We start from the raw sequence: 26,586 nt of genomic DNA, 5'->3' as shown, positions 1-26,586 counted from the left end.
GGAGACTTTACTGAACACAAATATTAGTGTTTCAAAACATATTACAACAATAATATAGTCCATAAAAGTGCCGTTCGTGTGTGAAAAATGCAAAAAACACTAATATTTGTGTTCAGCGAAGTCTCCCGAGTAAAACAGTACCCCCATGTACAGGTTTTATGGTGTCTTGGAAAGTTACAGGGTTAAATATAGTGCTTGCAAATTACATTCTCTGCACTTTCTGCCTGGGTTGTCAGGCACATCAATCACATTTTAATTAATTAAATCGCATAATTATGTTAAAAGATTACTTAAATATACACGTAGAATTTTAATATATATACATATATATGTATTTAAATTCTACGTGTATACTTATGTAATCATTTATGTAAATATATATATATATATATATTTTTTTATATATATATATATATATTTGCGGTTATTTGTATTTTATATATATATATATATATAATGTCATTCTAAGTATATTTTGTTACCAATATATATATATATATATATATATATATATATATTAATAACAAAATACAGTTAGAATGAAATTACATATGTATATATAATTTATAAAAAAAAATTACAAATATTTTATTTAATTGATTTTATAATTTTATTTATTATTGTAATTATACGTGTATATATATATATATAAATATAATATATGTGTATGATCTTTAATATATATATCTTATATATATGTAACTTCATTCTTAATGTATTTTAATACTAATATATGTAATTATATTAACATTAAAATACACTACGTATGAGGGTGGAGCCTAGCAACCTAGCCGAACGGACGCAAAAAAGCCTGAAATAAGCCTAAATAGCGACATTAAGCCCTAAAACTGCCTACCTTCCAGCCCCCAAACAGAGGGCGTACCACAGAGGAAGTGCACCCGCAAGGCCGTGGCAAACCACAGCGACGACGCACCGGGGATCGACCTGAGGCCTACAAGCGGCCTACTCAGACGGCACGGGGGAGGCAGACGATCCCTCTGCTGGCTGTTGCCAAACTACTTGGAGGTCTCCACGACACACTCTCACCCCCCCCCCCGCCGGAGAGGGATATCCCGGCTCAAGCCTCAGGTGCACAGCAACACAATCGACTCACCGACACTGCCGGTCTGGTGTGACACATCATGGCGGACACCACGTGCCAGCTAGAACAAAGTTCCTCACTGCCACCACTATCGGAGCCGCTGGACCGACTGCTAGATGCTTTCTGGGCAAAGCTCTCCGCTCCAGCAGAGACACAAGCAGCAACAACCCCACAGGTCACCAAGCTACAACCCGCGTCTCCAGGAGGGGACCAAACTAAAGCCTGCGAGGCTGGGAGGAGAAGGCGGGAAATCCGACGCAAGCCTCAAAGGTCGGCAACAGACCACCAGAGGTGAGTCACCCAACTAAAAGGCGACATACCCCAGGTCTGCCCACTTACCCCAAGGTGATCACTACCCCTCCCAAGCAAAGAAACCTCGACGGAGACCTACAGACCACCAGACACAACTCAGCCCAATGCTTCTGCTCAAAAAGGAAGGGGTGCGAGAGGGGATCTCCTTACCAAACTGCCCTGACAGAGCATTCCAGCCACCACCAGCTTCACAACCCCTGCCAGAGACAAGTCCATGACAGGAGAACCGAACAGCAACCAGTAACAAGCAAGCTTCACTCACAGCTCCGATCCTGCTCGATGCCATGGAGAGCCCCAGAGCACCAAACGGAGAATACACTTACCCGCAATGTCCACGCCAGTTCCCGTGGCGACGAGCAGAGGAGACAGCAATTGGAGCCCACGACGCTGCTCATGGCAGAGCTTTAGCAGGACTTTCAAACGATCCCAGCTCCCTTCAATGCGCTGGGTATCGGCTGACCGAGCACTCCCAGACCGGGACACACAGAGGTATAAGTCCAAAGCCTCTAATAGAATAGACGCTATCCATACCACATTGACACCTCTTGAGCAGAGACTTTCCATTGACAGAGGACTTTAAAGTAACATTCACCGCTTACCCATTTTAATGGTTTTGCACTCTTAATATTCATCCCATACTTGCACTATGCATTACAGTACGCATAGGATATGCTCCCAATTAGCCTGTCACCTATTAACATAACGATGATATACCTGCCTGCCTGGCAACTTGCATGTCTAACTCTTACATCTGTTTCTTCTTCTCCTTTCATATATGCATAATCTGTGATGCTCACAGACTAGTTTAAACACTGTTCTAGCCTAATTAACGTGTAACACTACTCTCACAAACTGAAAGTATAAACTAACAATAATAATATAAAAATGTGCCTTGTAATCAAATGTCCCGCATGTTTTGCGTAAAAAAGCACGAGGACTGCTCTCGGGGCACCTCATGCCTGCATGTAACGTTTTCTGTGCACTGCAAAAATATATATATATATATATTTATTTATTTATTTTTTTTTAATTCTTTATTTTTGGTACGGTTGAACACCACATGTACAATACACATCGATACAAATAACGCCACCTGAACATATGCAGGAATCAATAGAAACATAAGGCACATCATATAAGGTACATTATAAGTCTCTTGAAGCTTCGTCGATGTCATCGGCGGGTTGGTAACGAGGCTTGCACATGAGATCGTGGTGTCCCTCCATTTTCATATATATAAAACTCAAAAAGAACTAGAATGGCTATAGCATGTGATATACATGACATTGAATATTTTACATATGCAGTAACATATCCTTCGGGCAATAGAAAAAACTTTGCCCGGCCTCGCCTGTTGGAACGCCTAATAGTGCAATCGTACATTTCCAAGAAAAGCTCCCTGTAGTAGCGTCCCTGTCTAGACAGGACGAGGTCTAAGCCAAGGTGGCGGAGAAAAAGAATATGCAGCCATTCAGAAGAAATAAAGAGAGAAACGGAAAGGAAGGAAAGACAGAAAAGACATAGAAAAGCGGGAACAGGAAAGATTATAGGATGAAGAGCCAGGAAGGGAAAACCAGGGAAGGGGGGGGGGGGGGAAGGGAGGGGATAGTAGTCGCATGTCCTCCGCCTGTAGTTCGCAAAGTAGCGCCAATAACCCCAAACCTATTGCGCCGTACGTAGCCCCGAATCTCCCTGCCCCCAAAAAGCTTGCTGCCTCCCGGAGGCCGCCAAATGAGAACCTCAATATGCCCTCTAAAGGGAGGTAAACCGTGTTTACATCCGTCTTGCACCCAATCATAGAGGGAGGGGTCTGTAGGGCTACGCCTAGGACCCTTGCGCCCTAATCACTCATACCGCTGTCCATCCAAGGTGCCCAAACTTTATTAAATTTGGCAATTGTGCCCCTGACCTTTGCTGTGAGTTTATCCATAAGGAATGTATCTTTAATCTTCAGTAGCACTACCTGGATCGGGGGGGCGGAAGGTTGAAGCCAGACCTGAGCCAAGGCCCGCCTTGCTGCCAGGTTAATTTTGTGTACCAGTTTCTGCTCAGTTCTGGTCCATCCCTCTAGAGGTCTGGCCAGAAGGAACACCCATGGGTCCAGCTTAATCTCCCTGCCGAAGATATCCTTCAGCAAGTCCGCCACCCGTTTCCAAAATTCCTGGGCCTCAGGGCACTCCCACCACATGTGCAAATATGTACCTTTGTGACCGCAACCTCTCCAGCACATGTCCGTAGACAACCTATGCATTCTACACATCTTCACCGGGGTGGTGTACCACCTGAACATGGTTTTATAAGCTTGTTCCTGCATGGAGACACATATGGAGGATGTAGCTGCAGCCTCCCAGATCTCCTGCCAATCCACCCCCTCCAGCTCCTCTCCTAGGTCAGCCTCCCATTGTGCTATGTAAGTAAGTTCCCCCCATTCTGACGTGGATGTGCTTAAATGCGCGTATAAAGTTGTTATGAGGCCTCTTGGAAATTGCTCCTTTAGGCACATGTTTTCGAAGAAGGTGGGCGGCCGCAGCGCGCAGGCTTTATTAGCCGGGGTCTGTGCGTAATCCCGGAGTTGGAGGAATCGAAAGAAGTCAGAGGGGCGCAGAGCAGCCCTGGTCTCCAAGTCCTTAAACTGAAGGAGTGATCCTCCTTCGTACAGGTGGCAAAGGCGTTGAACGCCCGTACCCTCCAGCCCCTTAAATTCTCTAGCGTCCATTCCTGGGGGAAAAGCCTTATTCCTCAAAAAGGGAGTTAGTGGAGATGCCTGGGAGGACAACCTATATTTAAGTGACACAGTGTCCCATAATTTCATTGAGTTTGCGATAGCCGGACATTCTATATGCGTCGTCGGTCTGTGTTCCCGAGGGACCCACATGAAGAACTGGGGAATATCCGGACCCACGAGGGATGCCTCCAAGTCAACCCACCTCCTTTCTTCCGGGGGGGAGTGCCAGAGTGCTACTTGTGTGAGCTGGGCCGCTAGATAATAAAAATAGAAGTTTGGTAATCCCAGTCCCCCCCTCGACTTCGCCCTGTACAGAATGTTTCGAGAGACCCTGTGTTTCCTGTTCTGCCAAATGAACTTTCCAGCTGCCTGCTGGAGCGCGCCCAGGTCCGACTTAGTGAGTCGTACCGGGAGTGCCTGAAATAGGAATAAAATCCGGGGGAGTACATTCATTTTTACCGAGTGGATTCTACCAATCCATGAGATCGGTTTGTCTTGCCAGTGCTCCATATCCGCAATAAGAGTGCGAATCAAGGGGGTATAATTCTGTTGGAAAAGCCGGGCGGGGTCCGCCGTCAAGTAAACTCCCAGATATTTAATATTACTCTTTGAGATTCGAATATTGTGTGCAGATCCCACGTGGGCAATTTCCGAGTCGCGCATACAAACAGGGAGTGCGCTAGATTTGGGTAGGTTCACCTTATAGCCGGCCAAAGCTCCATAGGACTCCAGTACCGTTGCTAACGCATGCATTGATTCCGTCGGTTCCGTCAGAGTCAACAACACGTCGTCCGCGAATGCGGACACCACGTACCGCTGATCTCCTATCGAGATCCCCCGAATCTCCTGGGTACAGCGCACTGTTTGCAGCAGAGGTTACAGTGATAGGGCAAAAAGCAGAGGTGACAGAGGGCAGCCCTGTCTGGTTCCATTGCCCAAGGTAAAGGGTTTCGCGTTCGAGCCTGCTATGCGGACCCGTGCCTGAACACCTGTGTACATTGCCTTAATTGCAGTGACATAAGCGACAGGGAGGCCAAAGTGCCGAAGAACCTCGAATAGATAAGGCCACTTAACTCTGTCGAAGGCCTTTTCTGCATCAAGCGATAGGATCAACGTCGGGATCTTCCGAGTCGCTTGCCTCCATATAAGGTCAATGTTGCGTCTAGTATTCTCATATAACTGTCTGCCGGGTATAAATCCCACTTGGTCTGGATGAATTAAGTGTGTTAAGAAGGGGCTTAGGCGGGTCGCCAGTATTTTGGCCAAAATCTTAGAGTCATGGTTTATCAGCGATATCGGGCGAAAGTTCTCAGGAAGCGAATCGTCCCTGCCCGGTTTTGGTAGGAGAACCACGTCGGCCAACGACATGTCCCTGTCCGGTACTCCCCCCTCCATGAGATCGTTGAACAACGTCTCAAGATGTGGTGTAAGCTCTTCACGAAAAACTTTATAGTATCCGCCCTCAAAACCATCCGGGCCTGGGGCTTTATTGCCCTTCAATGACGTAATTGCCGCGTCTATTTCGTCGGCCGTGATCCGCGCTCCCAGGACAGCAATGTCTCCTTCCCCCAGCTTCGGCATAGCCAAGCGATTCAATAAAACTCTCGTTTCCTCAATCTCGCGATGTTGTTGAGTGCTGTCGCCGCCGTCAGAGTGGTTATATAATTTAGCGTAATACTCTGTGAAAACCTTCGCGATATCGGTGGGATCTGTGCGATACGTACCTGTGGCGTCTTTAATCCGTGTGATATGGGAGTGACCCTGTCTCGGGCGAAGAGATCTAGCTAGCAACGTGTCCATCTTATTGGACTTTTCATAGTACGTCCTCTTAGACCATACCACTGCCCTAGCTGTATCATCCATAAGTGTCTCGCGTACTGACGTGCGTAGTTTCTGCACGTCCGCCAACATACTGGCGGACGGGGCAGCTTTATGTTTCTCCTCAGCTTTTCCCAAGGCCTCCAGGAGGGATGACAATAGTTGCATTTTGCATTTCTTTTTTAACGTAGCTTCACGGATAAGTATGCCCCGTATGACCGCTTTATGAGCGGCCCATACCGTAGCCGGGCGTACGTCGGACACCGTATTCCGAACGAAGTACTCCGATAGTTCCCTGCGGACTGTCTCCACTACGGCCGGATCTTGTAGTAACGAAGTATTCAGTTTCCAGGACCATGGAGACGCCGAACACAAGTTGTCCATTGTCAACGTGACTTCAGCATGGTCCGACCAAGTGATGGATCCAATCGCGGAGTCCGAATCCCTGGACATCGCATGAGAGTTCACCAGGAACAGGCCGATCCTGGAGTAAGTGCCGTGGGGTGCAGAATAGTAAGTAAAGTCACGGTCATCAGGATGGTGGGCCCTCCAAACGTCCAATAGGCCCGTGCGCTGAATAAACGTGCGGAGCAGTTTATCTTGGCCCCCCCTACTGTGTGACCTTGGTATCCCGCTTCTATGGCTCCGGTCAGCCGCTGGACACGGGGCAGCATTAAGGTCCCCTCCTACGACAATCATGCCGTGGGGTAAACCATTGACAGTTTGGGCCATATTGTCCCAAAATGCAGCGGAAGGGTCATTGGGGGCATAAATATTTAGAAAGTGGATCGTGTGGGAATACAGACTCCCTGAAAGCAGTAAAAAGCGTCCAGCCGGATCCATTATCACATTTCCCAATCGAAAAGGGCATCTATGGTGGATGAGAACAGCTACTCCATTCTTTTTATTTAGGGCTCTCGCCTCAAATACAGTCCTGAACGTATGATCCCTCAAAGTGAACTTCGCTGGTACTGGCACATGTGTCTCCTGCAGGAATGCTATGTCTGGGTTTATACGTTTAAGTTCTCGAAACATAAGGCGCCTTTTTCTTGGGGCATTAAGGCCCTTAACATTCAAGGATAGTAGTTTCAACGGCATTACGGTGGGTTAAAAGGCGAGCTCGTCTCAACAGGCAGACCCACCAGGGGTCGACCCATATAAAGCAAATGAGGCACAGCGACAACCCCTCCCAAAGGGACGTGGGCAGGGAAGGGGAGAGAGGAAGGGGGAAGACTGAGGAGGGTAGAATAGAGGGGAAAAAGAAGAAGAGAACAATAGAATAATAGAAAGAACAATTGCCTGGTCTTACCTATCGCCAGGACAGGACGGGGTATATGTTGAAGCTCCTCCATAGCGCCAAAAGGGCGCCGGAGATGCCTAAACATAGACCAACTAAGCAAAGCACCCCTGGGGTGCCAAGCGAACCTATATTAGAGACAAAAATCGAATAAAGGGGCACAGAAATCCCCATAAAGGCAGGGGAAGTCGGACGGGCCGCAGGGAATGGGATCCCGAGGGACTCGCATCCCGCTCCCCCGGCTCACGACAGCGGGCTGTTGGGCAAGGTATCTTCATGGTAAAACTGCAGGGCCTCAACAAAGAGGGGGAAGCAACTTAGGATGCCAAAGAGGAAGGCTACCATAGCAGGCCCAGTTGCAAGAGGGCACAGCCAGGAAATACACGGGTAATATGTAAGGGGCCACATAGTGCGATAACATGACCTGAGCTAAACATGTCAAACCTCAATTTACGCATGTATAACAAGATTGGCTACATATGTTAAGTGCACAAACGGATACAACCAGTCTAGTTTAAACCCTTATCCCCTGTTGCATAGTGCCTCGTGGCCGCTGAGGGCATTCTGGGGGGGGGGGGGGGGTGGAACACTAGCGTTAAGAAGAAGCCCAAGGCTAAAACCCCTGAGAACCTGCCTGCCCCCCAATAGAACCCATTTTGCAACGATACCGTCAGTTGGGAAGCTATTATGTAGGGGAGGTAGGGGCATAAACGGCTTTCTTCCCCACAAGCTTAAACTTGGGCCCCGTATTACAGGACGGACCGGAAAACATAGTATGCACAGTTTCCCACATAAAATCCCCCGCCGCCCCGGGTCCCAACCCCTCCCGGCGAAATACCCCACCGCCACACAATGAGCATACAGCACAATCGGTACCCGGCACAAATATATTTGCAATATACAATCCGAGGGCGCCAGGTGACTACCTAGAGCCCAGCCCGCCGCCCACCGCCCGCCGCCCGAAACCATTCCCGCACCCCAACACCAAAACCATCAAAACGAATATAAGACCCCAATCCCGAGGAACCTAACAATAAAGTCATAAACAAAAGGGTATGTGGCATAACAAGCCAACAGTCTATGGAGTCCGCAGCTGAGGGTCAGCCCAAGGAAACTAGCGCGGGAGCCAAGGTGAGGCCCAGGGACGTTAAGCAACCCTAACCCACCCCAGTAGAACCGAGCCCACCCTCGAGACCGGGAACCCGTTGACCCACAGGAGCTATATCGAGGATCCCGCCATACTGGGCCCCAAAAAAGAAAATATAGGGAGCGGGGCTCCAGACCCACCCTCCCAAACAATATTATCCCCCCGTGAGGCCTTACCAGCCGGTACAACAGCCAGCCAGCCTGGAATTGCAACAGGAGATCCGCCTTCCTCATTCATCTGCCGCATACCACTCACGGGGGAGAACGGCGAGGACCTCCGCCGACGCCCCCGGCACCGCAAAGTCATCAGGAGTTTGGATCCCAAAGTCGCCAAGAAATTTTGTCGGGTCGCCATCCGGGAAGAGAAGTTTAGTGCGGCCATCTTTGAAGGCCATCAGCCGAAAGGGGTGCCCCCAGGCATACCTTATGGAATGTTGCTGTAACAGTTCCGTAATCGGGCGCCAATTACGCCGCCTCTGCAGTGTCAGCGGGGTGAGGTCCTGGAAGAGAGGGAGGCTTACCCCCTTGTGAACAATCGGGCGGTCCCTGCCATACTTCATCAGGGCCTCCTTCGTTTGGAAGGAAAGAAATTTAATTATCACGTCCCTGGGGCGCCAGTCATCCGCCCTCCTAGCCCGGAGAGCCCTATGCGCCCTTTCGATATGCCACAGATGATCCGGGACGTCGGGGAGCAGCGGTTCAAAGATCCCCAGCACGACTTCTCCCAGAGACCCTTCCCCCTCTTGCTCCGGTAAGCCCCGGAGGCGGACGTTATTCCGTCGCGATCTATTACCGAGGTCATCTATTGCCGATTCTGCGGTAAGTAGTTGGGAGGTTAGACGGTTGATTTGGGTGGCGGCAGCATTGTGGGCCACGACTGTGGATTCCACCCGGTGCTCGAGCGCCGCTGTCCGCACCCCCAAGGCCTGGATTTCGGCCTTCACTTCTGCCGTGTTGCGGGTAATCTCAGTGGCCAGGTACTCACGGACTTCTGCCAATTTAGCCAGGATTTGGCCGGTATCGGAGTCTGAAGAACCCATGGTCACGCCGCTCGCTGGGCTCGAGGGTGAACGGGGCGCACCATGACTGTCCCGTCCGCCATCTTGTGTGCCTGAACGCACTGCTCGAGAGGCCGCGAACATATCGGTCACCGTTAGACCTGTTTCCGTCACTCTTTTCGTTTGTTTTCTCGAGGCTTTCCTATCCATCCTGCTTCCCCCACCGAATTCAGATGTTTTTAGGGATTTGTCTCTGCTTTTGTTAGCCGTTGGCACCGCGGTCGCAGCAGAGCCTTACCCGGACACGTCCAGCTCGCTCGGCCGCCAGCCACGCCCCCCCATATATTTTTTTTAAATACACTACGTATGACGTTACATATATATAAGATGTATATATATTATATATATATATATACATTTAATTTATTTTAAACATGTTTAATATTTTTTTTTTTACACTACCCACCAGCAGGGGGACTGTCTTACAGCCCAGTAAGTCTCCCTGCTGGCAGATCCACAGCCAGCTATAGGGGGCCATGTGATCGCTGATTTGCCGGGGGAGGGCTGTCTGGGCTGTCAGGCAATCCTCCCAAAGGGGATTGCGGTGGAGGTAAGTATCTCCTGGCTCCTGGGGTAGAAAGCTGTTACGGCGTTCTATGCCGCCGCAAACAGCTTTAAAGCCCATTAAAGGACGGCATAGAACGCCGTAACGGCGTTAAGGTGTAAACTCACACTAATGTGATGGCTGAAACTGCTTCTCTTTGGTGAGGTGTGTGATGTTAGCTGGTATTGATGATGTTGCTACTTGCAACTGGTTTTCCATGTTTGCATCGGTCAGTCTGGAGCGCAGTCAACTCTTTGCGATGGTAAGTTTGAAAAGAACTGCTCGCAGCAGTAAGTTGTTCCAAACACAGATGCATATTTTAATGCATGTCTTCTCAAAGTGGGGAATTCATCATTACTTATGTAACATTTGTACAACTCAAGCAGTGGGAGGTTGTTGTACCTAGCTTTCAGGACATCATCACTTTGCAGCTAAATTATTTCATCTTGTAGGTTATCAGGCACATCAGCTGGTTCCACATTGAAAGGTGTGGCAAAGATGTTCAATTCTATTTGTTTGCTTTTCACGTCCTTGAATCTTTCACTAAATGCCTCAATTAGTTTCGCACATTCACCAGCATATTCTAGTGTTGTAGAAGGCGTTTGTCCTTCCAGAGTGGGGAAATGTACTATGTTTTTCTTCTCAAGTTGCACTTTCCACAGCCTAATTTAGCTCCAAATGATTTCACGTTTGAAAGTAGTGAGCTGAGAAGCTGGTTTGGGCCCTGCAGCTTGATGTTCAGCTGTGAGAGGTACTTGGTAATGTCCACCATGAATGCTAGATCACACAGCCACTTGCTATAATTGAGTTCCATGACAGGTTTTCCCTTCATCTCCATGAACTGCTTGACTTCATCCTGAAGGAGAGATTGCTAACGCATTTCAAGTCAAGAAGGCACTTTCTCAGAGACTCTTTTGAGGAAAGCTTTACTTTTCAGAGTTATACTCATTTTTTTATTACTAATATTACATTTAAAAAATCCTGAATTATTACTCACTTCGATCTTCACTTTGTGCAAATTTTGGTCTACGATACATGGAGGGGGTATTGCCAATACAATCAGGCTCTTGAACACGTGAGTGTGATAATTTTAAAACCTTTTCTGGATATTGTGTTGAAAATATTACACCATTTCTCGTCTTCTATTTTGAAGTCATTCACCTGACTGAAGGTAAGAGGAGAGAAGGAGTAATGTTACTTATGACAAAAATGGACTAATAGTGCAAGACCCACTCTATATGCAGCAGACCCTATCTCGTATCCCTATTGAGTTCTCTGCTTTTTCCTCTCCCATGCCCAAACTCCTATGTGCTGTGATCACCAGAAAAATAAATGGTTCTTGAAAACTATATCCAGGGACTAATTTGCTTCAGCAGTTTTCTTAGTAATACAAAAATCTTTTTATTTAATGGAAAAATGCCAATATAAATGGGGGACAAATACTCCAGACCCCGGTTCCTCTTAACGCGATTCATGCTTCCGAAGCGAACGTAGGAGGGAAGGAGTTACCCTTAAGAGACTTCTGATGATAGAGCCATTCATTGGGATTCTAAAGAATGTGTGTTGGCATTGCTTATGCTAATGATTAGATATACATTTCTCAGAAATTACATACTTGTTTTGCATTATTCTATATTGTGGTATAGGAAACTATAAACCCTATGTGGTATTTTGAAGTGATCACCGAGTGTGGGATTTTATTCATATTGCACATTGAGGAATTTTGCTCTTTATAGAATGCTATTTGAATGGAAAACAAATGCAAATAGTCTTATAATTGTTTTACACTAGTCCTTAGTTAGTGGACCTTTTTGAATTATTGTGTAATTATGTATAAGGTAGCATGGTCACTTTCAGTGCTACATATACTTTTTTTTTTTTGTATCAATAATTTAGTTTGAATTTGTGTAATTGTAACAGATACATTTGGTGTTTGAGCAGCCAAACAATATTTTGGTTACACTCTGTAATATCTGTTTTAGGAAGCACCTTTTTCATACATAACAAGTGTCCCTATTTAGGGGAGAGAGACACCATTTTGGTCCAAAATCCTTCTGCCACTCTTTTCTATTCTAAAGTCTCTCTTTTCTACCAGCTCCATATTGCTGGTGTCTCTTTGTGTATATCAGAGCTTCACAACAGTAATACTCAGTAATGTTTCTTTAAACTACAATAAATGTGTTTAGATATCAGTCTGTGTAAATAAAACACTTTATTCATGTTCTAAATTACATTTTGGTTACATAAATTGTCATTTTATATAGTGGCAACACTGTACAATAGAGGCAATGCAAAATAAATAATGAATATGTACCATTTCAAAATAAACAGAATTCCCTACCTGTGAGCTTACAGTCTAGCTAATACAGTACTTTTATGCAAAGTGTTTAGCAAGATAACTCGTGAGCTTACAATCTAAAGGCAATATGGGGGTTTAGTTTGAGACATGAGTATGCAGGGGTGTTTGAAGTGTATTTCCTGAGATTTGGGATCAAATGTAAATATTGAATATTTGTAAGGTAGTTAAAGGACCACTATAGGTACCCAGACCACTTCAGCTCAATGAAGTGGTCTGGGTGCCATATCCCCCTAGTTTTAACCCTGCAGCTGTAAACATAGCCGTTTCAGAGAAACGGCTATGTTTACACTGCAGGGTTAATCCAGCCTCTAGTGGCTGTCTCCCTGAAAGCCACTAGAGGCCGCTTCCGCGATTCTCAGTGTAAAAAAATCGCATTGAACTCACACAGCGTGAGTTCATATCCCCATAGGAAAGCATTGAGTAATGCATTCCTATGGGTGGTTTAAATGCGCGCGGCTCTGGCCGTGCATGTGCATTCGGTTCCACTTGGGAGCTGACGTTGGCAGGTGGAGGAGAGGTCACCAGCGCCGAGGGAGCTCAACGCTGGATTAAGGTAAGTGGCTGAAGGGGTTTTAAGGGAAGGGGGGACCTAATAACCCTATAGTGCCAGGACAACGGGTTTGTTTTCCTGGCACTGTAGTGCTCCTTTAATATTGGAGGTAACTGAGGGAATATTCTATAAGAAACATATTTTAATGAATAAACCCCCAAAGAGTGAACTGTAGTGAACTCCAAACTGAATTGCAAAATAAGGCTAAAATAGTCCAGCTGTGACTATAAATGGGTTGGTGATTTTTTTTTTTCTAATGCAGCTATGGCCTATAGGCCTATTGCAACATTGCTTTCATTTTCTTACTGTTTTGTGAATGACCCACTTTGTCTATTTTGTTCAATAATTCGCCATTCCTCCCTCTCCAGTCTCCAATGAACAAATTATTGAATAACTCTACAACTATTTTTTTTTCCCTATTTGTGCTTTGTATGAATTTTCACCCTGAATAAAGTTGTTGAAGGAAAAAAGGGGCAGTCTGCAGCGTGTGGTTCACACCCCCATCCCTGGCAGAAGGATTCCAGCTGCTGTTTGGAGTGGGCTGTCAGCTCCTGCTCTCTGCTCCTGTTCCTGCTGCTGTCGCCTTAGCAAGGAGATGAGCTTCTTGTTGTGAGTGTCATTGTCACTGTGTCAGACCTATGCAGTGCCAGGCAGTATTCTCTGCATTGTTACATTGTATCTATTCCCATGTCATCTCTCTATCTCTTCCATTGTCGCAGAGGGGATGCATTCATTGTCACCCAGAATTAACTCTGCTCATGGAAACTGTGGCTCATGTCCTTTGTCTGTTTTATTATGAACTAGAAGGCACAGCCTGTATACTGTCATGATGTTGGGCTCTTGCATCCAATGGGGTTTGTTCGCTGAACAGTGAATTGTGGAAAAGTGGCTTCTGGATTGCAAAATGTATCCACCAGCTGCTAAGTTGGTAGATGTTTTTAACTTCATTTTTTTTTTGGCCTACATTTAACAATCAGGTTTTCAGTTTCTTGTTCAATAGATAAATCCTTAAATGATATGAACAGCTGAATGTATGCATTATGTGCAGTCCATCCACAGCTTTATCTATGTACAATGCTTAGAAGCGCATGCAAACTAGCTGTCTAGCTGTTTCACATTGCTTATATCTAGTCCTGCTTGTTTATCCGTTGACACGCTTTCATAATCATTAATTAACTATTTCAATAATATATTTACAGCAGTGCAGCCAGAAACCTAGAATGTGCTTTGGCTATTTTTGTCTATGTTTTGTCATTCAGATTGTAATTTGCTACACAGTGGTGTTTAGGGACAGAAGTGTACCTTTTGGAATAATGTAGGGCTGCTTAAAAAAAAGAAAAGAAAATTGTATTTATTTACAACTCACAGTGATAGTGCAAACTTTGGTGGTACATAGGTTCTATATGATAGGGGACTCTGCAATTGATTATGTCACTATTACAACCAGGGCTGACATAATACATAAGTTACTCACTACGCGCCATAACAATTAGACCTTGTGTAGTAGTTATTGTACTTTGGCAATATGGGTAACGTGTCCTGGTTTACTCTTCTAGTACAGCTCGCCACCTCTGTAATCAAACATCTGCTTTCTAAGTCTTAATTCCTTCCATCATTGGATAGCATTGCAAGACTAAGAGCAATATACATTACTTGGTAATGTTAGACAAGATATCAGCAAATGGTTAAAAAAATAAATAAATTTTTTTTTGGTTTCTTGTTGTTTTTATTGAGAATTCGATTATTTGCAATGGTTCTCAATTTTGTGCACTATACGTTACTAGATGAATGAAGGTTATACATTATATTTAACATTTTGAGATTTACTGTGATAGTTCAATTGTCTATAATTTAATTAGAATGAAATCTCCCATCCCATTATACAATCAATTAATGGTTGCAAAGTACCCAAACTTGTTAGCCTAGTTTTAGATAGTCAAATATCCGATATCTTCAGCTGTTGATGGGTGAAGTCCAGCTTTGCAAGCCTTAAACTCATGAAGGTGTTGGCGAAGGTTGGTGGAATTTGTAGTTTGGTAGGGCTACTAATACAGCATTTCAATTTAGTCTGGGAAAATCCTAATCTGTTTTTTTAATTTTTTTATTATTGCTATAATGTATAAAGTGTTTATTATTATATTTTGGAAGACTAACAAGCAAGTAGTTACAAACAACCATACATGGTGGAGGTACAGGTACAGAAGGTGGGAAGGGGCACTTCCCAAATGGGTTTATATTGCTTTCATAGTAGTCACTCTAAGCATAATTACAATCTAAATGAACTCTGGCAGATGGAATGCTAGACTCCTGTTGTTAAATATCTGATTTGTCCACATGGATTTGTATATGCGTTCCACGCAAACAAGTTGGGTTGATCTCCTCCTCCCTGAACCATGACTGTGCTGATTGGTGCCCATAACCGTATCCACTGAATAGTGAACTAGGCTGTGTGTAAACTGATTGCAGCTGTGTTGTAGGTCACTATCAATTTATACAGTAGTTTACTCATCCTAGGTGATGAAACTGTTACTGAGGGATAAATTACTTATCCCATAAACTCCTACAGGACAGAGAGGACAGCGATTTATGGGATGAGAATAGATCCCATATTCCAGAATAAGTTCCTCTTGATTGTCGTAGTATTTCCAGTTTGTTAGGGACAGGGTTTGCATGTAGTTACATGCATACACACATTACACAGTGTGTCTGCTGGTATCTTGTTTATTTACATGCTTTTAAATTCATTATCTAAATCAGGGGTTAAAATTTCAAGCTCTATGCTACTAGCCAGCCCTTGAGTTACTTGCCACTGCAAGCTTGGATACAATGCATCTCTATGAGGAAAGTTCAGTGTCTCCATGCAGAGGGTCACTGAATGTCAGTCACAATGTGCAGCACTGCCCCAGGAAGCACCTGTAGCAGACATACGAGGAGTGGCCAGTGGAGGTATCCCTAGGCTGTAGTGTAAACACTGCATTTTGTCTGAAAAAATGTGTTTACTGCAAAAAGCCTGAAGGGAATATTTATACTCACCAGAACAAATACAATAAACTGTAGTTGATCTGGTGATTATAGTGTCCATTTAAGCCTACTCGGCACTCTTACCAGGAGTGAATATCTAATTCCAATGGCTGCATTTTTACTTATCAATTGCTAGTTATTGGTTTTGTTGAAAGAGATACCGCTACATTGCTTGTTACTGTTACTCAATATACCCTGTCATATATTGACATAAGTTCATGTGTTCCCTTTGTTATGCTCCTGTTTCAGCATGCCTGTGTAAGCAAATTGTGTAGGAGTCACAAAGTCTTAACTGGAAAAAAAGGCTTTTTAGCTACAATTGCTTTATTGAATAACTGTAACCGCTAAATGCCTGTCAGACTCCGATTTAAAGACTATAGGCAACATATATAGATATATGGTTGACTAAATAAACTTAATTTAGGGCAGGTGTGTTTATTTACTATGACATCAACCTCCCTGAATTAAATTCCCATAAAATCCATCATCTAGGTCAGGGATAGGCAACCTTCGGCACTCCAGATGTTGTGGACTACATCCCCCATAATGCTCTAACACCCATAATGCTGGCAAAGAATCATGGAAGGTGTAGTCCAAAACATCTGGAGTGCCAAAGGTTGCCTATGCCTGATCTAGGTTATCTATGAGTTGAGAGGGGGTGGGGATCCTAGAATCCATCATCTAGGTCAGGGATAGGCAACCTTCGGCACTCCAGATGTTGTGGACTACATCCCCCATAATGCTCTAACACCCATAATGCTGGCAAAGAATCATGGAAGGTGTAGTCCAAAACATCTGGAGTGCCAAAGGTTGCCTATGCCTGATCTAGGTTATCTATGAGTTGAGAGGGGGTTGGGACTGTTAAGGCACATCCTGTCAGGATTACAGGATTACAGCACGTAGAATTGTGTAACACAGAGGACTGATAGGTAACGTATACCGGACCTTAGAATGGCCGGACTAACCTACCAAAGAATAGTCAGGAATAGCCAAGGTCAAGGGATACAGAACGAGACACAACGATAAGGAAAAGCCAAAAACTCTGCCAAAGTCAAATAACTTGAAAAAACAGAATCAATAACGCGCTCTCGGACAACCACAAGGGAAACCACGACAGGGCACTGAGCAGGATAAGAACTGGGCCTAAATACCCCTCCTCTGGATCTGATTGGCTGTAATCGGCCTTTGACCCCAAAGGCAGTTACCAGGTTCCCATTTGCATAATTGTTGCTCAGCACAAACCCTCCTGTGGATTTGATTGCTGCTCGGCACAACCTTTCCTGTCAGGACAGTAATGTTGCTCGGCACAACTTTTCCTGTCAGAACAGTAAATGTCATTAATCACATTTTTATATGCAGATGAATACGTGACATATCCATGGTACCCAATGATGGTTTGTATAATTCTTCGCAATGCACATGCATGAAGATAGCTACGAGGGTAGAATGCCCAGTAAGCATTGACTCGCCTTGTTGGCGGAGTTTAGTATATTTTTACATGTACTTTGCTGCATATCTCATACCAGTAAACACTTCAGTAGAGTTTACTTTGCAGAAGCAAAATGAATTGGTAAGGAGTCTTTAATCCCCATAAATACACATATATATGTTGGGGTGATGTCCAGTTATCCTGAACACATTATGTTTTCCTTCATCCAAAGATACAGGAGTTAAGGAAGGAGGGTGTTTGACCCCAGTGGCACAAAAAGTAACCATATACTAGTAGGAACTTTTTGTGTCCCTAGCAGTAGGGGTGGGCGGTAAGCTTCAGAAGCCAATGCTCATATTCCTTTACTCATAAAGAAGAGATTATTTTTGTCTGTATAAATGTTGATGATAATTTTGATGGTGACCACAGGCCTTCCGAGGTATCCAGCCACCAGTCAGTAGATTGCCTAAGGGTAGTTCTATATACTACATGCCTACATTCCAGCTGCATGCAGTTTAAAGAACGTATTCTCCAGCTACCAACCTGTATTGGCCAGTATCCAAAAATTGCCTACCTGGTGTGAATATAACTTCTCAGGTGCACATCATTGGCTGCAGTTCTGTCACATAAGTCTAAACCGTTAATAAGCGGTACTAATTTTCAGAGCAGACATTAAATATACATTTTATTGAGCACTGTTAAGGCACCTGACCATGGAAGATAGATGTGTTACATGATAGAAACCTTCAATTACTAACATACTGACATAACTGCAGCAATCGATAAGCAGCTAAGATATGACAAACCGTAAAGAATATGGGGAAAACACAATACAGGTAAAAAAAAGATATAACTTGGAAAAGTAGATATAGAATATTCTACTGGTATATGGAGGAATCTGAAAACAAAATAAATAAATACATTGCATAATACTGTTATAGAAACCACCCTAGTGAGTAAAAAGTAAAAAAAAAAAAACTCACAAACACATGAGAAAAATTATGCTCCTCACCCTTTTAAGGGTACTGGAATGTAGATCTTCTCAATGAGATGTTACTTGGTAGAAATATATAATAAATTATTTATTTCCTGTATGTCGCCGTGATGACGCACTTCCATGGAGGAATACAGGAAATACATCATTGTGGTTCAAGCTGGGACGCAAGCCGGACACGGTTGTATCGGATTGCTCATCAGTGCCAGCTTATTTAAGGTCTCCTTGGAAAGAAGTAGTACACAACCCTGATGAAGTCCCATCAGTCGGACGAAACGCGTTGGATTTAGATCATATGTACTTTATTTTATGTACATTTATTTTATTCAGATTTCTCCATTGGGTCTGAGGGATTCCTGCCAGCTCTACAAGATCATGATCCTGGTAGAGTTCCACTACTAGTGGAGATATGCCTACTATTTTAACCTTTTTGCAAGTGCAATACAATAAATTCATCTTGGTTTTTATTGTACTTCACTATTGTGGCTTCTTTTCTTCCATATATTTCTACCAAGTAACATCACATTGAGAAGATCTACATTCCAGTACTCTTGGAAGGGTGATGAGCCTGATTTTTTTCCCCTGTTAGTGAGTTTTTTACTTTTTACTCACTCTGGTGGCTTCTATTACAGTATTATGCCATGTATTATTTATGTTTTTTTTTCAGATTCCTCCATATACCAGCAGAATATTCTATATCTACTTTTCCAGGTTGTTATATATTTTCTTTACATGTATTGTGTTTTTCCCATATTCTTTACTGTTTTTTTGGGTGTCGTTGTGAGGTATACCAGGGATTTCACTTTTTCACGGAATATTTGTATTTTACTTTGTCTCACATATTGGTGCTTTATATATATTTTTTCAGCTAAGATATGACATTCACTCTGTCGCCTTGTGGTGTGTTCTCTTTCCTAGTATTAACCTATTGCAAAAAATGTCAGAATAAAAATATAATAAGGAGGTACAATTAAAGGACTGCTCTAGGCACCCAGACCACTTCAGCTTAACCCCTTAAGGACCAAACTTCTGGAATAAAAGGGAATCGTGACGTGTCACACACGCCATGTGTCCTTAAGGGGTTAATGAAGTGGTCTGGGTGCCTGGTCCCTCTAGGATTAACCCTTTTTTTTTTTTTTTTTTTTTTTATAAACATAGCAGTTTCAGAGAAACTGCTATGTTTATAATAGGGTTAATCCAGCCTCCAAATCCTCTAGTGGCTGTCTCACTGACAGCCGCTAGAGGCGCTTGCGTGATTCTCACTGTGAAAATCAGTGAGAGCACGCAAGCATCCATAGGAAAGCATTGTAAATGCTTTCCTATGCGACCGGCTGAATGCGCGCGCAGCTCTTGCCGCGCATGCGCATTCAGCCGAAAGGGAGGATCAGGGGCGGAGAGGAGGAGGAGAGCTCCCTGCCTGGCGCTGCAATAAAGGTAAGTTTTAACCCTTTACTCTCCCCAGAGCCCGGCGGGAGGGGGTCCCTGAGGGTGGGGGCACCCTCAGGCCACTATAGTTCCAGGAAAATGAGTATGTTTTCCTGGCACTATAGTGGTCCTTTAACCCCTTAAGGACACATGACATGTGTGACATGTCATGATTCCCTTTTATTCCAGAAGTTTGGTCCTTAAGGGGTTAAGCGCAGCTGGAAACAATGAACATAACTGGCTGTCCAATTTTATTTTTCTGTAAAGAAAAAAAATATCCAAGTACCAGATGCATATAATATGCACATTTAATTCCATTTTGCAGAAAGAGTAGTAGATACCTGGAAGAGCCTACCAATGATAGTAGTTGAAAATTACTTGGAATGTTTTATAGAGCATTCTAGAAGAGTAAACGGTAAAATACGTGTCAGCGGTCACAATGCCAATGTTCCATTGCTCCGTGTTGAAGAGTAGCAGTCTGGGATATAATAGTAGGTGTGTGCCTTAGGTGAGGACTTGCCACATTGCGGACATCCATAAACATGTCACCATTCCTCTTTCTAGTTGTGCACATGCACCAAACACAATTCAGCTGCATTGGTAGACATGGGGCACTGCATAAGCTATTGGGCATGCACTAAGCCTTAGTGACTAAGGTTTTATATAACACATAAGCTGCTCTTTAACAGTCTTTAGGGGTTTTTCCTCCGCTGTTTTGAGAGGCAGGGCACGTGTCTGGCTCCCAAATTTGGGAATTCCAGACAGATATAGGATGGCTGGAAAGTTTGCTTTCCCCAAAGTTACATTTCTGCATGATAGCTGTAATTTTGTTTTGTTTTTTTTAAATTATTATTTCTGCCTAAAATGAATACAAAGCAGGGGAAATGATCTTTACCACTTCATATTGGTTAAGCTAGGCTGGCAAAGCATATGTAATGTTTGTTGTCTGTTTTGTTATTTAGGTTTATTTCTTGTCTGGTGACTTTACACTTGAATGTTCTTAAGGCATTTTAGCTTTTATAATAACTAAAGAACTTTAACCCCATTGCCATCATAGTTCCCAGAATGTGTGACATCCAGTTCTTTTGTAACCATGTGTATTGTCACCTGTATTAATCTCTGTGTGCTGGCTAATATAATGCAGTGTGTACTATTCCTGTCTACCTCCTGTTTATTGCATTCTTTCTGCAGTGTGTGCTGATCACTAACCATTGTTGTAAATCACTGAAAGTATGTTACGAGAAAAGTAATTTAAACAAACACAATGGTTTTTTAGACTCTGGCTTTATGGATCACAGAGGGGGAGGTATATTAATAGATATCTTTCCGATATGAAAACTGTAATATAATCCTAAATCAGGAATCCAGTAGTCTTATGTTTTTGTGTTGGATAACATATGTAAAATAGGTTTTCATAGTGTCTTGTAACAACTTTAATAAAAAAAAAACATTTATTTTATTAAAATGTATTGAAAATATAATTAACGCAGGTCAGACATTGTACAGTGTCAACATAGAGCATAGGTACAGATATTCTTATTCCAAGATGAAGAAAATTTACACTGCAAAAAAGATACCGGTAATACAAACAATGTCAATAAATCATAAATAAATTCTGGATGGAGGGTAGCAAAGGTTTTCTCAAACCTGGTGTGAGTTCGTGAGCAGCAAGAATTGGGTATAGAGAAAGGAATGACAAAAGACATTTAGAACAGGGATGTTGGAAGGGGCATGGGTGGGAAGAAGAAGAAGGGGAAAAAATAGTTTTGGGGCTTTTCTTGCAATGTTAAAATATTAGAGAAATGGTTTATCTCCACCGAGTCCGTAGTATACGTCCCAGTCGTTTTACCAACACGGATTATTCTGTGGTGACCTGGTTTGTGTTGGGCTAAATGCATAATGAGTTTTCCCATTTAAACACATAAAAAATAAAACATTTTTGTAGAAAATTCTTATTGTTTCTTTGCCCTTTTCCCATAAATCAGTTGTTTTGCATTAATATAAGTTTTTGTATTTTTATTGTCTGTTGTTGTGGCTATATATGCCAGATGGGCATTTGCTAACTAAGTATTGAGTTAGTTATATTTTTGATTTCATTGTTTTTCTAATTAGAAACGTAAACTATAATCTATCCTCTCATTACCGCCTTTCAGGTTTGCCAAATAGCATTGGATTATCTATATGGTCTAAATTGTCATTTGTAAAGTTAGGCTAGGCTCTCACTAACATGTTCTTAAAAGAATCTTGTGTTGTTAAAGGAACACCATAGGATCAGGAACATAAACACATATTCCTGACCTATAGTGTTAAAACCACCATCTAGCCCCCTTTGCCAACTATAGCAACAATCTGACCTCATCACACAACTTCAAATGAAGGTAGAACATCTTGAAAGGAGTAGAAGAAATAATCTCCACTTCATTACTAAATTAAGGCTCAACAAATCCTAGGCGCCAAAGGATATCTGAGCCTGTTCCCTCTGAGGCGGTTGGCTGGCTGCGAGTATTATGGGCAGGGAGATTACAGCTCTCCCCTACCCCCCCACACACAGTACCCCTACCCCCCCACACACAGTACCCCTACCCCCCGGCAGTACCTCTACCCCCGGCAGTACCCATACCCCCCCAGCAGTACCTTTACCCCCCCCAGCAGTACCCCTACCCCCCACAGCAGTACCCCTACCCCCCACAGCAGTACCCCGACCCCCCACAGCAGTACCCCTACCCCCCACAGCAGTACCCCTACCCCCCACAGCAGTACCCCTACCCCCCACAGCAGTACCCCTACCCCCCACAGCAGTACCCCTACCCCCCACAGCAGTACCCCTACCCCCCACAGCAGTACCCCTACCCCCCACAGCAGTACCCCTACCCCCCACAGCAGTACCCCTACCCCCCACAGCAGTACCCCTACCCCCCACAGCAGTACCCCTACCCCCCACAGCAGTACCCCTACCCCCCACAGCAGCACCCCTACCCCCCACAGCAGCACCCCTACCCCCCACAGCAGCACCCCTACCCCCCCCAGCAGCACCCCTACCCCCCCTAAGCAGCACCCCTGCCCCCCCCAGCAGCACCCCTACCCCCCCCAGCAGCACCCCTACCCCCCCAGCAGTACCCCTACCCCCCAGCAGTACCCCTACCCCCCAGCAGTACCCCTACCCCCCCAGCAGTACCCCTACCCCCCAGCAGTACCCCTACCCCCCCAGCAGTACCCCTACCCCCCAGCAGTACCCCTACCCCCCCAGCAGTACCCCTACCCCCCCAGCAGTACCCCTACCCCCCCGCAGCACCCCTACCCCCCCACAGCACCCCTACCCCCCAGCACCCTTACCCCCGCCCAGCACTCCTACCCCACACACAGCACAGCACCCCTCTCACACACACATTACCCCTCATACATACACACACACACACACACACACACAGCACCCCCCCACACACACAGCACCACCCACAAACACACACCGCACCCCCCACACACAGCACCTCACACCTCAATGCAGTATGTGTGTGCATTCGGCAGTCTGTGTGTGCGTGTATTCAGCAGTCTGTGTGTGCGTGTATTCAGCAGTCTGTGTGTGTGTGTGTGTATTCAGCAGTCTGTGTGTGTGTATTCAGCGGACTGTGTGTGTGTATTCAGCGGACTGTGTGTGTGTATTCAGCGGACTGTGTGTGTGTATTCAGCGGACTGTGTGTGTGTATTCAGCGGACTTTGTGTGTGTATTCAGCGGACTTTGTGTGTGTATTCAGCGGACTTTGTGTGTGTATTCAGCGGACTTTGTGTGTGTATTCAGCGGACTTTGTGTGTGTATTCAGCGGACTTTGTGTGTGTATTCAGCGGACTTTGTGTGTGTATTCAGCGGACTTTGTGTGTGTATTCAGCGGACTTTGTGTGTGTATTCAGCGGACTTTGTGTGTGTACTCAGCAGTCTGTCTGTATGTGTATTCAGCAGTCTGTCTGTATGTGTATTCAGCAGACTGTGTGTGTATATTCAGCAGTCTTGTGTGTGTGTGTATTCAGCAGTCTTGTGTGTGTGTGTGTGTATTCAGCAGCCTTGTGTGTGTGTGTGTATTCAGCAGTCTGTCTGTGTGTATTCAGCAGACTGTGTGTGTGCATTCAGCAGACTGTGTGTGTGCATTCAGCAGACTGTGTGTGTGCATTCAGCAGACTGTGTGTGTGCATTCAGCAGACTGTGTGTGTGCATTCAGCAGACTGTGTGTGTGCATTCAGCAGACTGTGTGTGTGCATTCAGCAGACTGTGTGTGTGTGTATATTGCATTTGTTGGAGATACTAATAAATATGAGCTTAATTTTATCTATTTATATCATTATTTAAAACTCTCTGTGTTCTTTTAAAACAAAAGTTATTAGTTCGGACAACAGTACGATTTTTTTTCTAATCTTTAATCTTGCTGACACCATATATGCCATGCTGATGTTATACTGTGTTGCCATTGGGCTTGTTATAGCTGTCGTGGCTATCCAAGCATGTTGTTAATACTTGCACAACAAAAATAAAGAATACAAAATAATCATAGGATTATGTCTTCGATATATGATGTTTAAAATAGATTATTGTTTAAAGTAATCCATTAAAGCAGCATTCTAAAGCAACCCTGTCTCCTGCACACTCTATATGCATCTTATAAAGATAAAATCTCTATGAAATACTCGTGCTGACTGCATTGAAATTCCAATGCAGTCATGAGATTTCAAAAGACAACCTAGGGAACTGCATTGTCTTATCAGCAAAGTCCAGATTGACAAAACACAAAACTTCCATGTCTATATTCGTCGTGTGAGCTGTTCTATGGAGGATCCCACAGTTTTCAAGGTTGTCCATAGACCTCTGTGTTGTGCTCTCGCGTAGGCGCAAAAGTTCTGCAGTGATGCAGGTTTGTGAATAAAGCGCATATAGCTGAAGCAAGAACTTAATTTGCACCCGTTAGTGAGTGCTTCAGTTAAGTATATTCACATCTATGCTAGCTCAAAGAAAGCAGACGTGTTCTCTTCAGGGGTCTTTGCAAATATGCAAAGACCCCTAAAGGTGAGTAAGCCGTTTGAAAATAAATATTTCTCTGTAACCGTAAGTTACCAAATGCGTTGTTTATGTACAGCATAGTTTTATAGTTATTGAAAAAGTACATTTGGACAAGGAAACACAGGTTAGTGATGCTGTAATTTGCTTGCTCCAAAAATAAAGCAGGAATGGCATTACCTAAGAAACCGCATGAGTATCTCGTCACATGCGTTTATGTATTAAAGGGACACTATAGTCACCCAGACCACTTCAGCTCAATGAAGTGGTCTGGGTGCCAGGTCCCTCTAGGGTTAACCCTGCCTGATGTAAACATAGCAGTTTCTGAGAAACTGCTATGTTTACATCTGGGGTTAAGCCAGCCTCTAGTGGCTGTTTTCCGGACAGCCACTAGAGGCGCATCGGCAATGATTGAGGCATATTATGCCTCAATCACGCAGAGCGTCCATAGGAAAGCATTGAAAAATGCTTTCCTACGGACACTTTGAATGCGCACGGCAGTGCCGCGCATGCGCATTCAGCGCTGGTGACTTCAGACAAGGATGCTGACGTCGGCGGGGGAGGAGAGGTAAGGAAGCCCGGCGGGGGAAAAGGGTGAGTAGCTGAAGGGGTTTTAACCCCTTCAGCGCCACGGGAGGGGGACCCTGAGGGTGGGGGCACTCTCAGGGTGCTATAGTGTCTCCCTTTAATATTGTATAGGCCATTTTCAGAAGGTAGGATACAATTTGGTTTAAATTTATTGTTTCATGTTTATTCTGTAAAATAAAGGATTATGTAAATGGCTAAAATAATAACATTGATGCTACACATCCTTTTTGAATTTAGTCCCCAGTGGATATTCTCAATAATAGTCACAAACATTCAGTTTTTTTTTTTTTTTTTTTTTTTAAATAATTCTTTATTTTATCGTGCAAGAAAGAAATACAAAGAGGCAAGCAATGCCACAACAACATTCCGTTTTTTTGACCAGTTTAGCTTTCTTCTTTTTTAATTATTGATTTTTAATTCATTATTTTTTTTGTTCTAGACTGTCACTGCTGACTGAATAATTACTGTGCTGTGTGGCTACTGAAATCAAGGCACTCGCCAAGCTGTACCCCTGGAGTCACTAAATAGTGAACTGTATAAATTACATTTTGGAAAAATTAAGGCACAAAGAGCGTAGTTGAAGCTTTTTTTTCCAAATTAGTTATACTGTGAATTGAGGTTTTTATTTGAGCGCATTTCACAATTTAGTGAGTAAACTACTTTAGTGTTGGTAAAGTATTTTTACAGCTATTTGCTTATGTCCTGGAGCGAACATGTTGTGTGCGCCCTGACATTACTAAATTGATTATTGTTCTGGGATCTGAGTAGCTGTGCAGCACAGGGAAACAGCTGTGTCTCTGCTTTGTTATATTCAATGCCCCCCCTGCATTGTGCCTGCAGTCAGTAAAGGCCGTGCTATGCAGGGTACAAAGAAAAGGCCACTGGGACATATATCGAGGCTGATCAGGTGCATGTATGAATTGTTCAAATGAACGAGTACTATAGATCGCCAGGAGAATTCAGTTTTACATGTGCTCTGGGAGTCATGGGGCAGATGCGTGTTGTATGACATGGGGCATCTTTTCAAACATCAGCACATGGATAAGCTCTTATCTTAAAGTAACAACCATATTTATGCTTGTGCAATGGAAAAGATTAGGTAGTAGGCTATAGTCTTCATACTGAAACAAAAATGAATATTCCTGCAGTTTCTCACTAAAGCACTTTAGAATTTTTC

The 26,586-nt window shown here is 44.0% G+C and overlaps 1 protein-coding gene across 1 annotated transcript in view; it reads left to right on the top strand.

The window, feature by feature from the left end:
- The first annotated feature begins 13,421 nt into the window (after nucleotides 1–13,421).
- The window catches only part of MOB1B (MOB kinase activator 1B), a 73,280-nt gene continuing 60,115 nt past the window's right edge, over nucleotides 13,422–26,586 (top strand). Inside the window, exon 1 of the mRNA XM_063458682.1 lies at nucleotides 13,422–13,520. Coding sequence (XP_063314752.1) covers nucleotides 13,507–13,520 — 14 coding nt within the window. The 5' untranslated portion in view covers nucleotides 13,422–13,506. The remainder of the gene's footprint in view (nucleotides 13,521–26,586) is intronic.

The sequence above is a fragment of the Pelobates fuscus genome, chromosome 6 (genome assembly GCF_036172605.1).
Source record: "Pelobates fuscus isolate aPelFus1 chromosome 6, aPelFus1.pri, whole genome shotgun sequence".
Lineage (NCBI taxonomy): Eukaryota > Metazoa > Chordata > Amphibia > Anura > Pelobatidae > Pelobates > Pelobates fuscus.
Note: the sequence above shows the minus strand (reverse complement) of the source record. Positions and strands in the feature narration are given on the sequence as shown.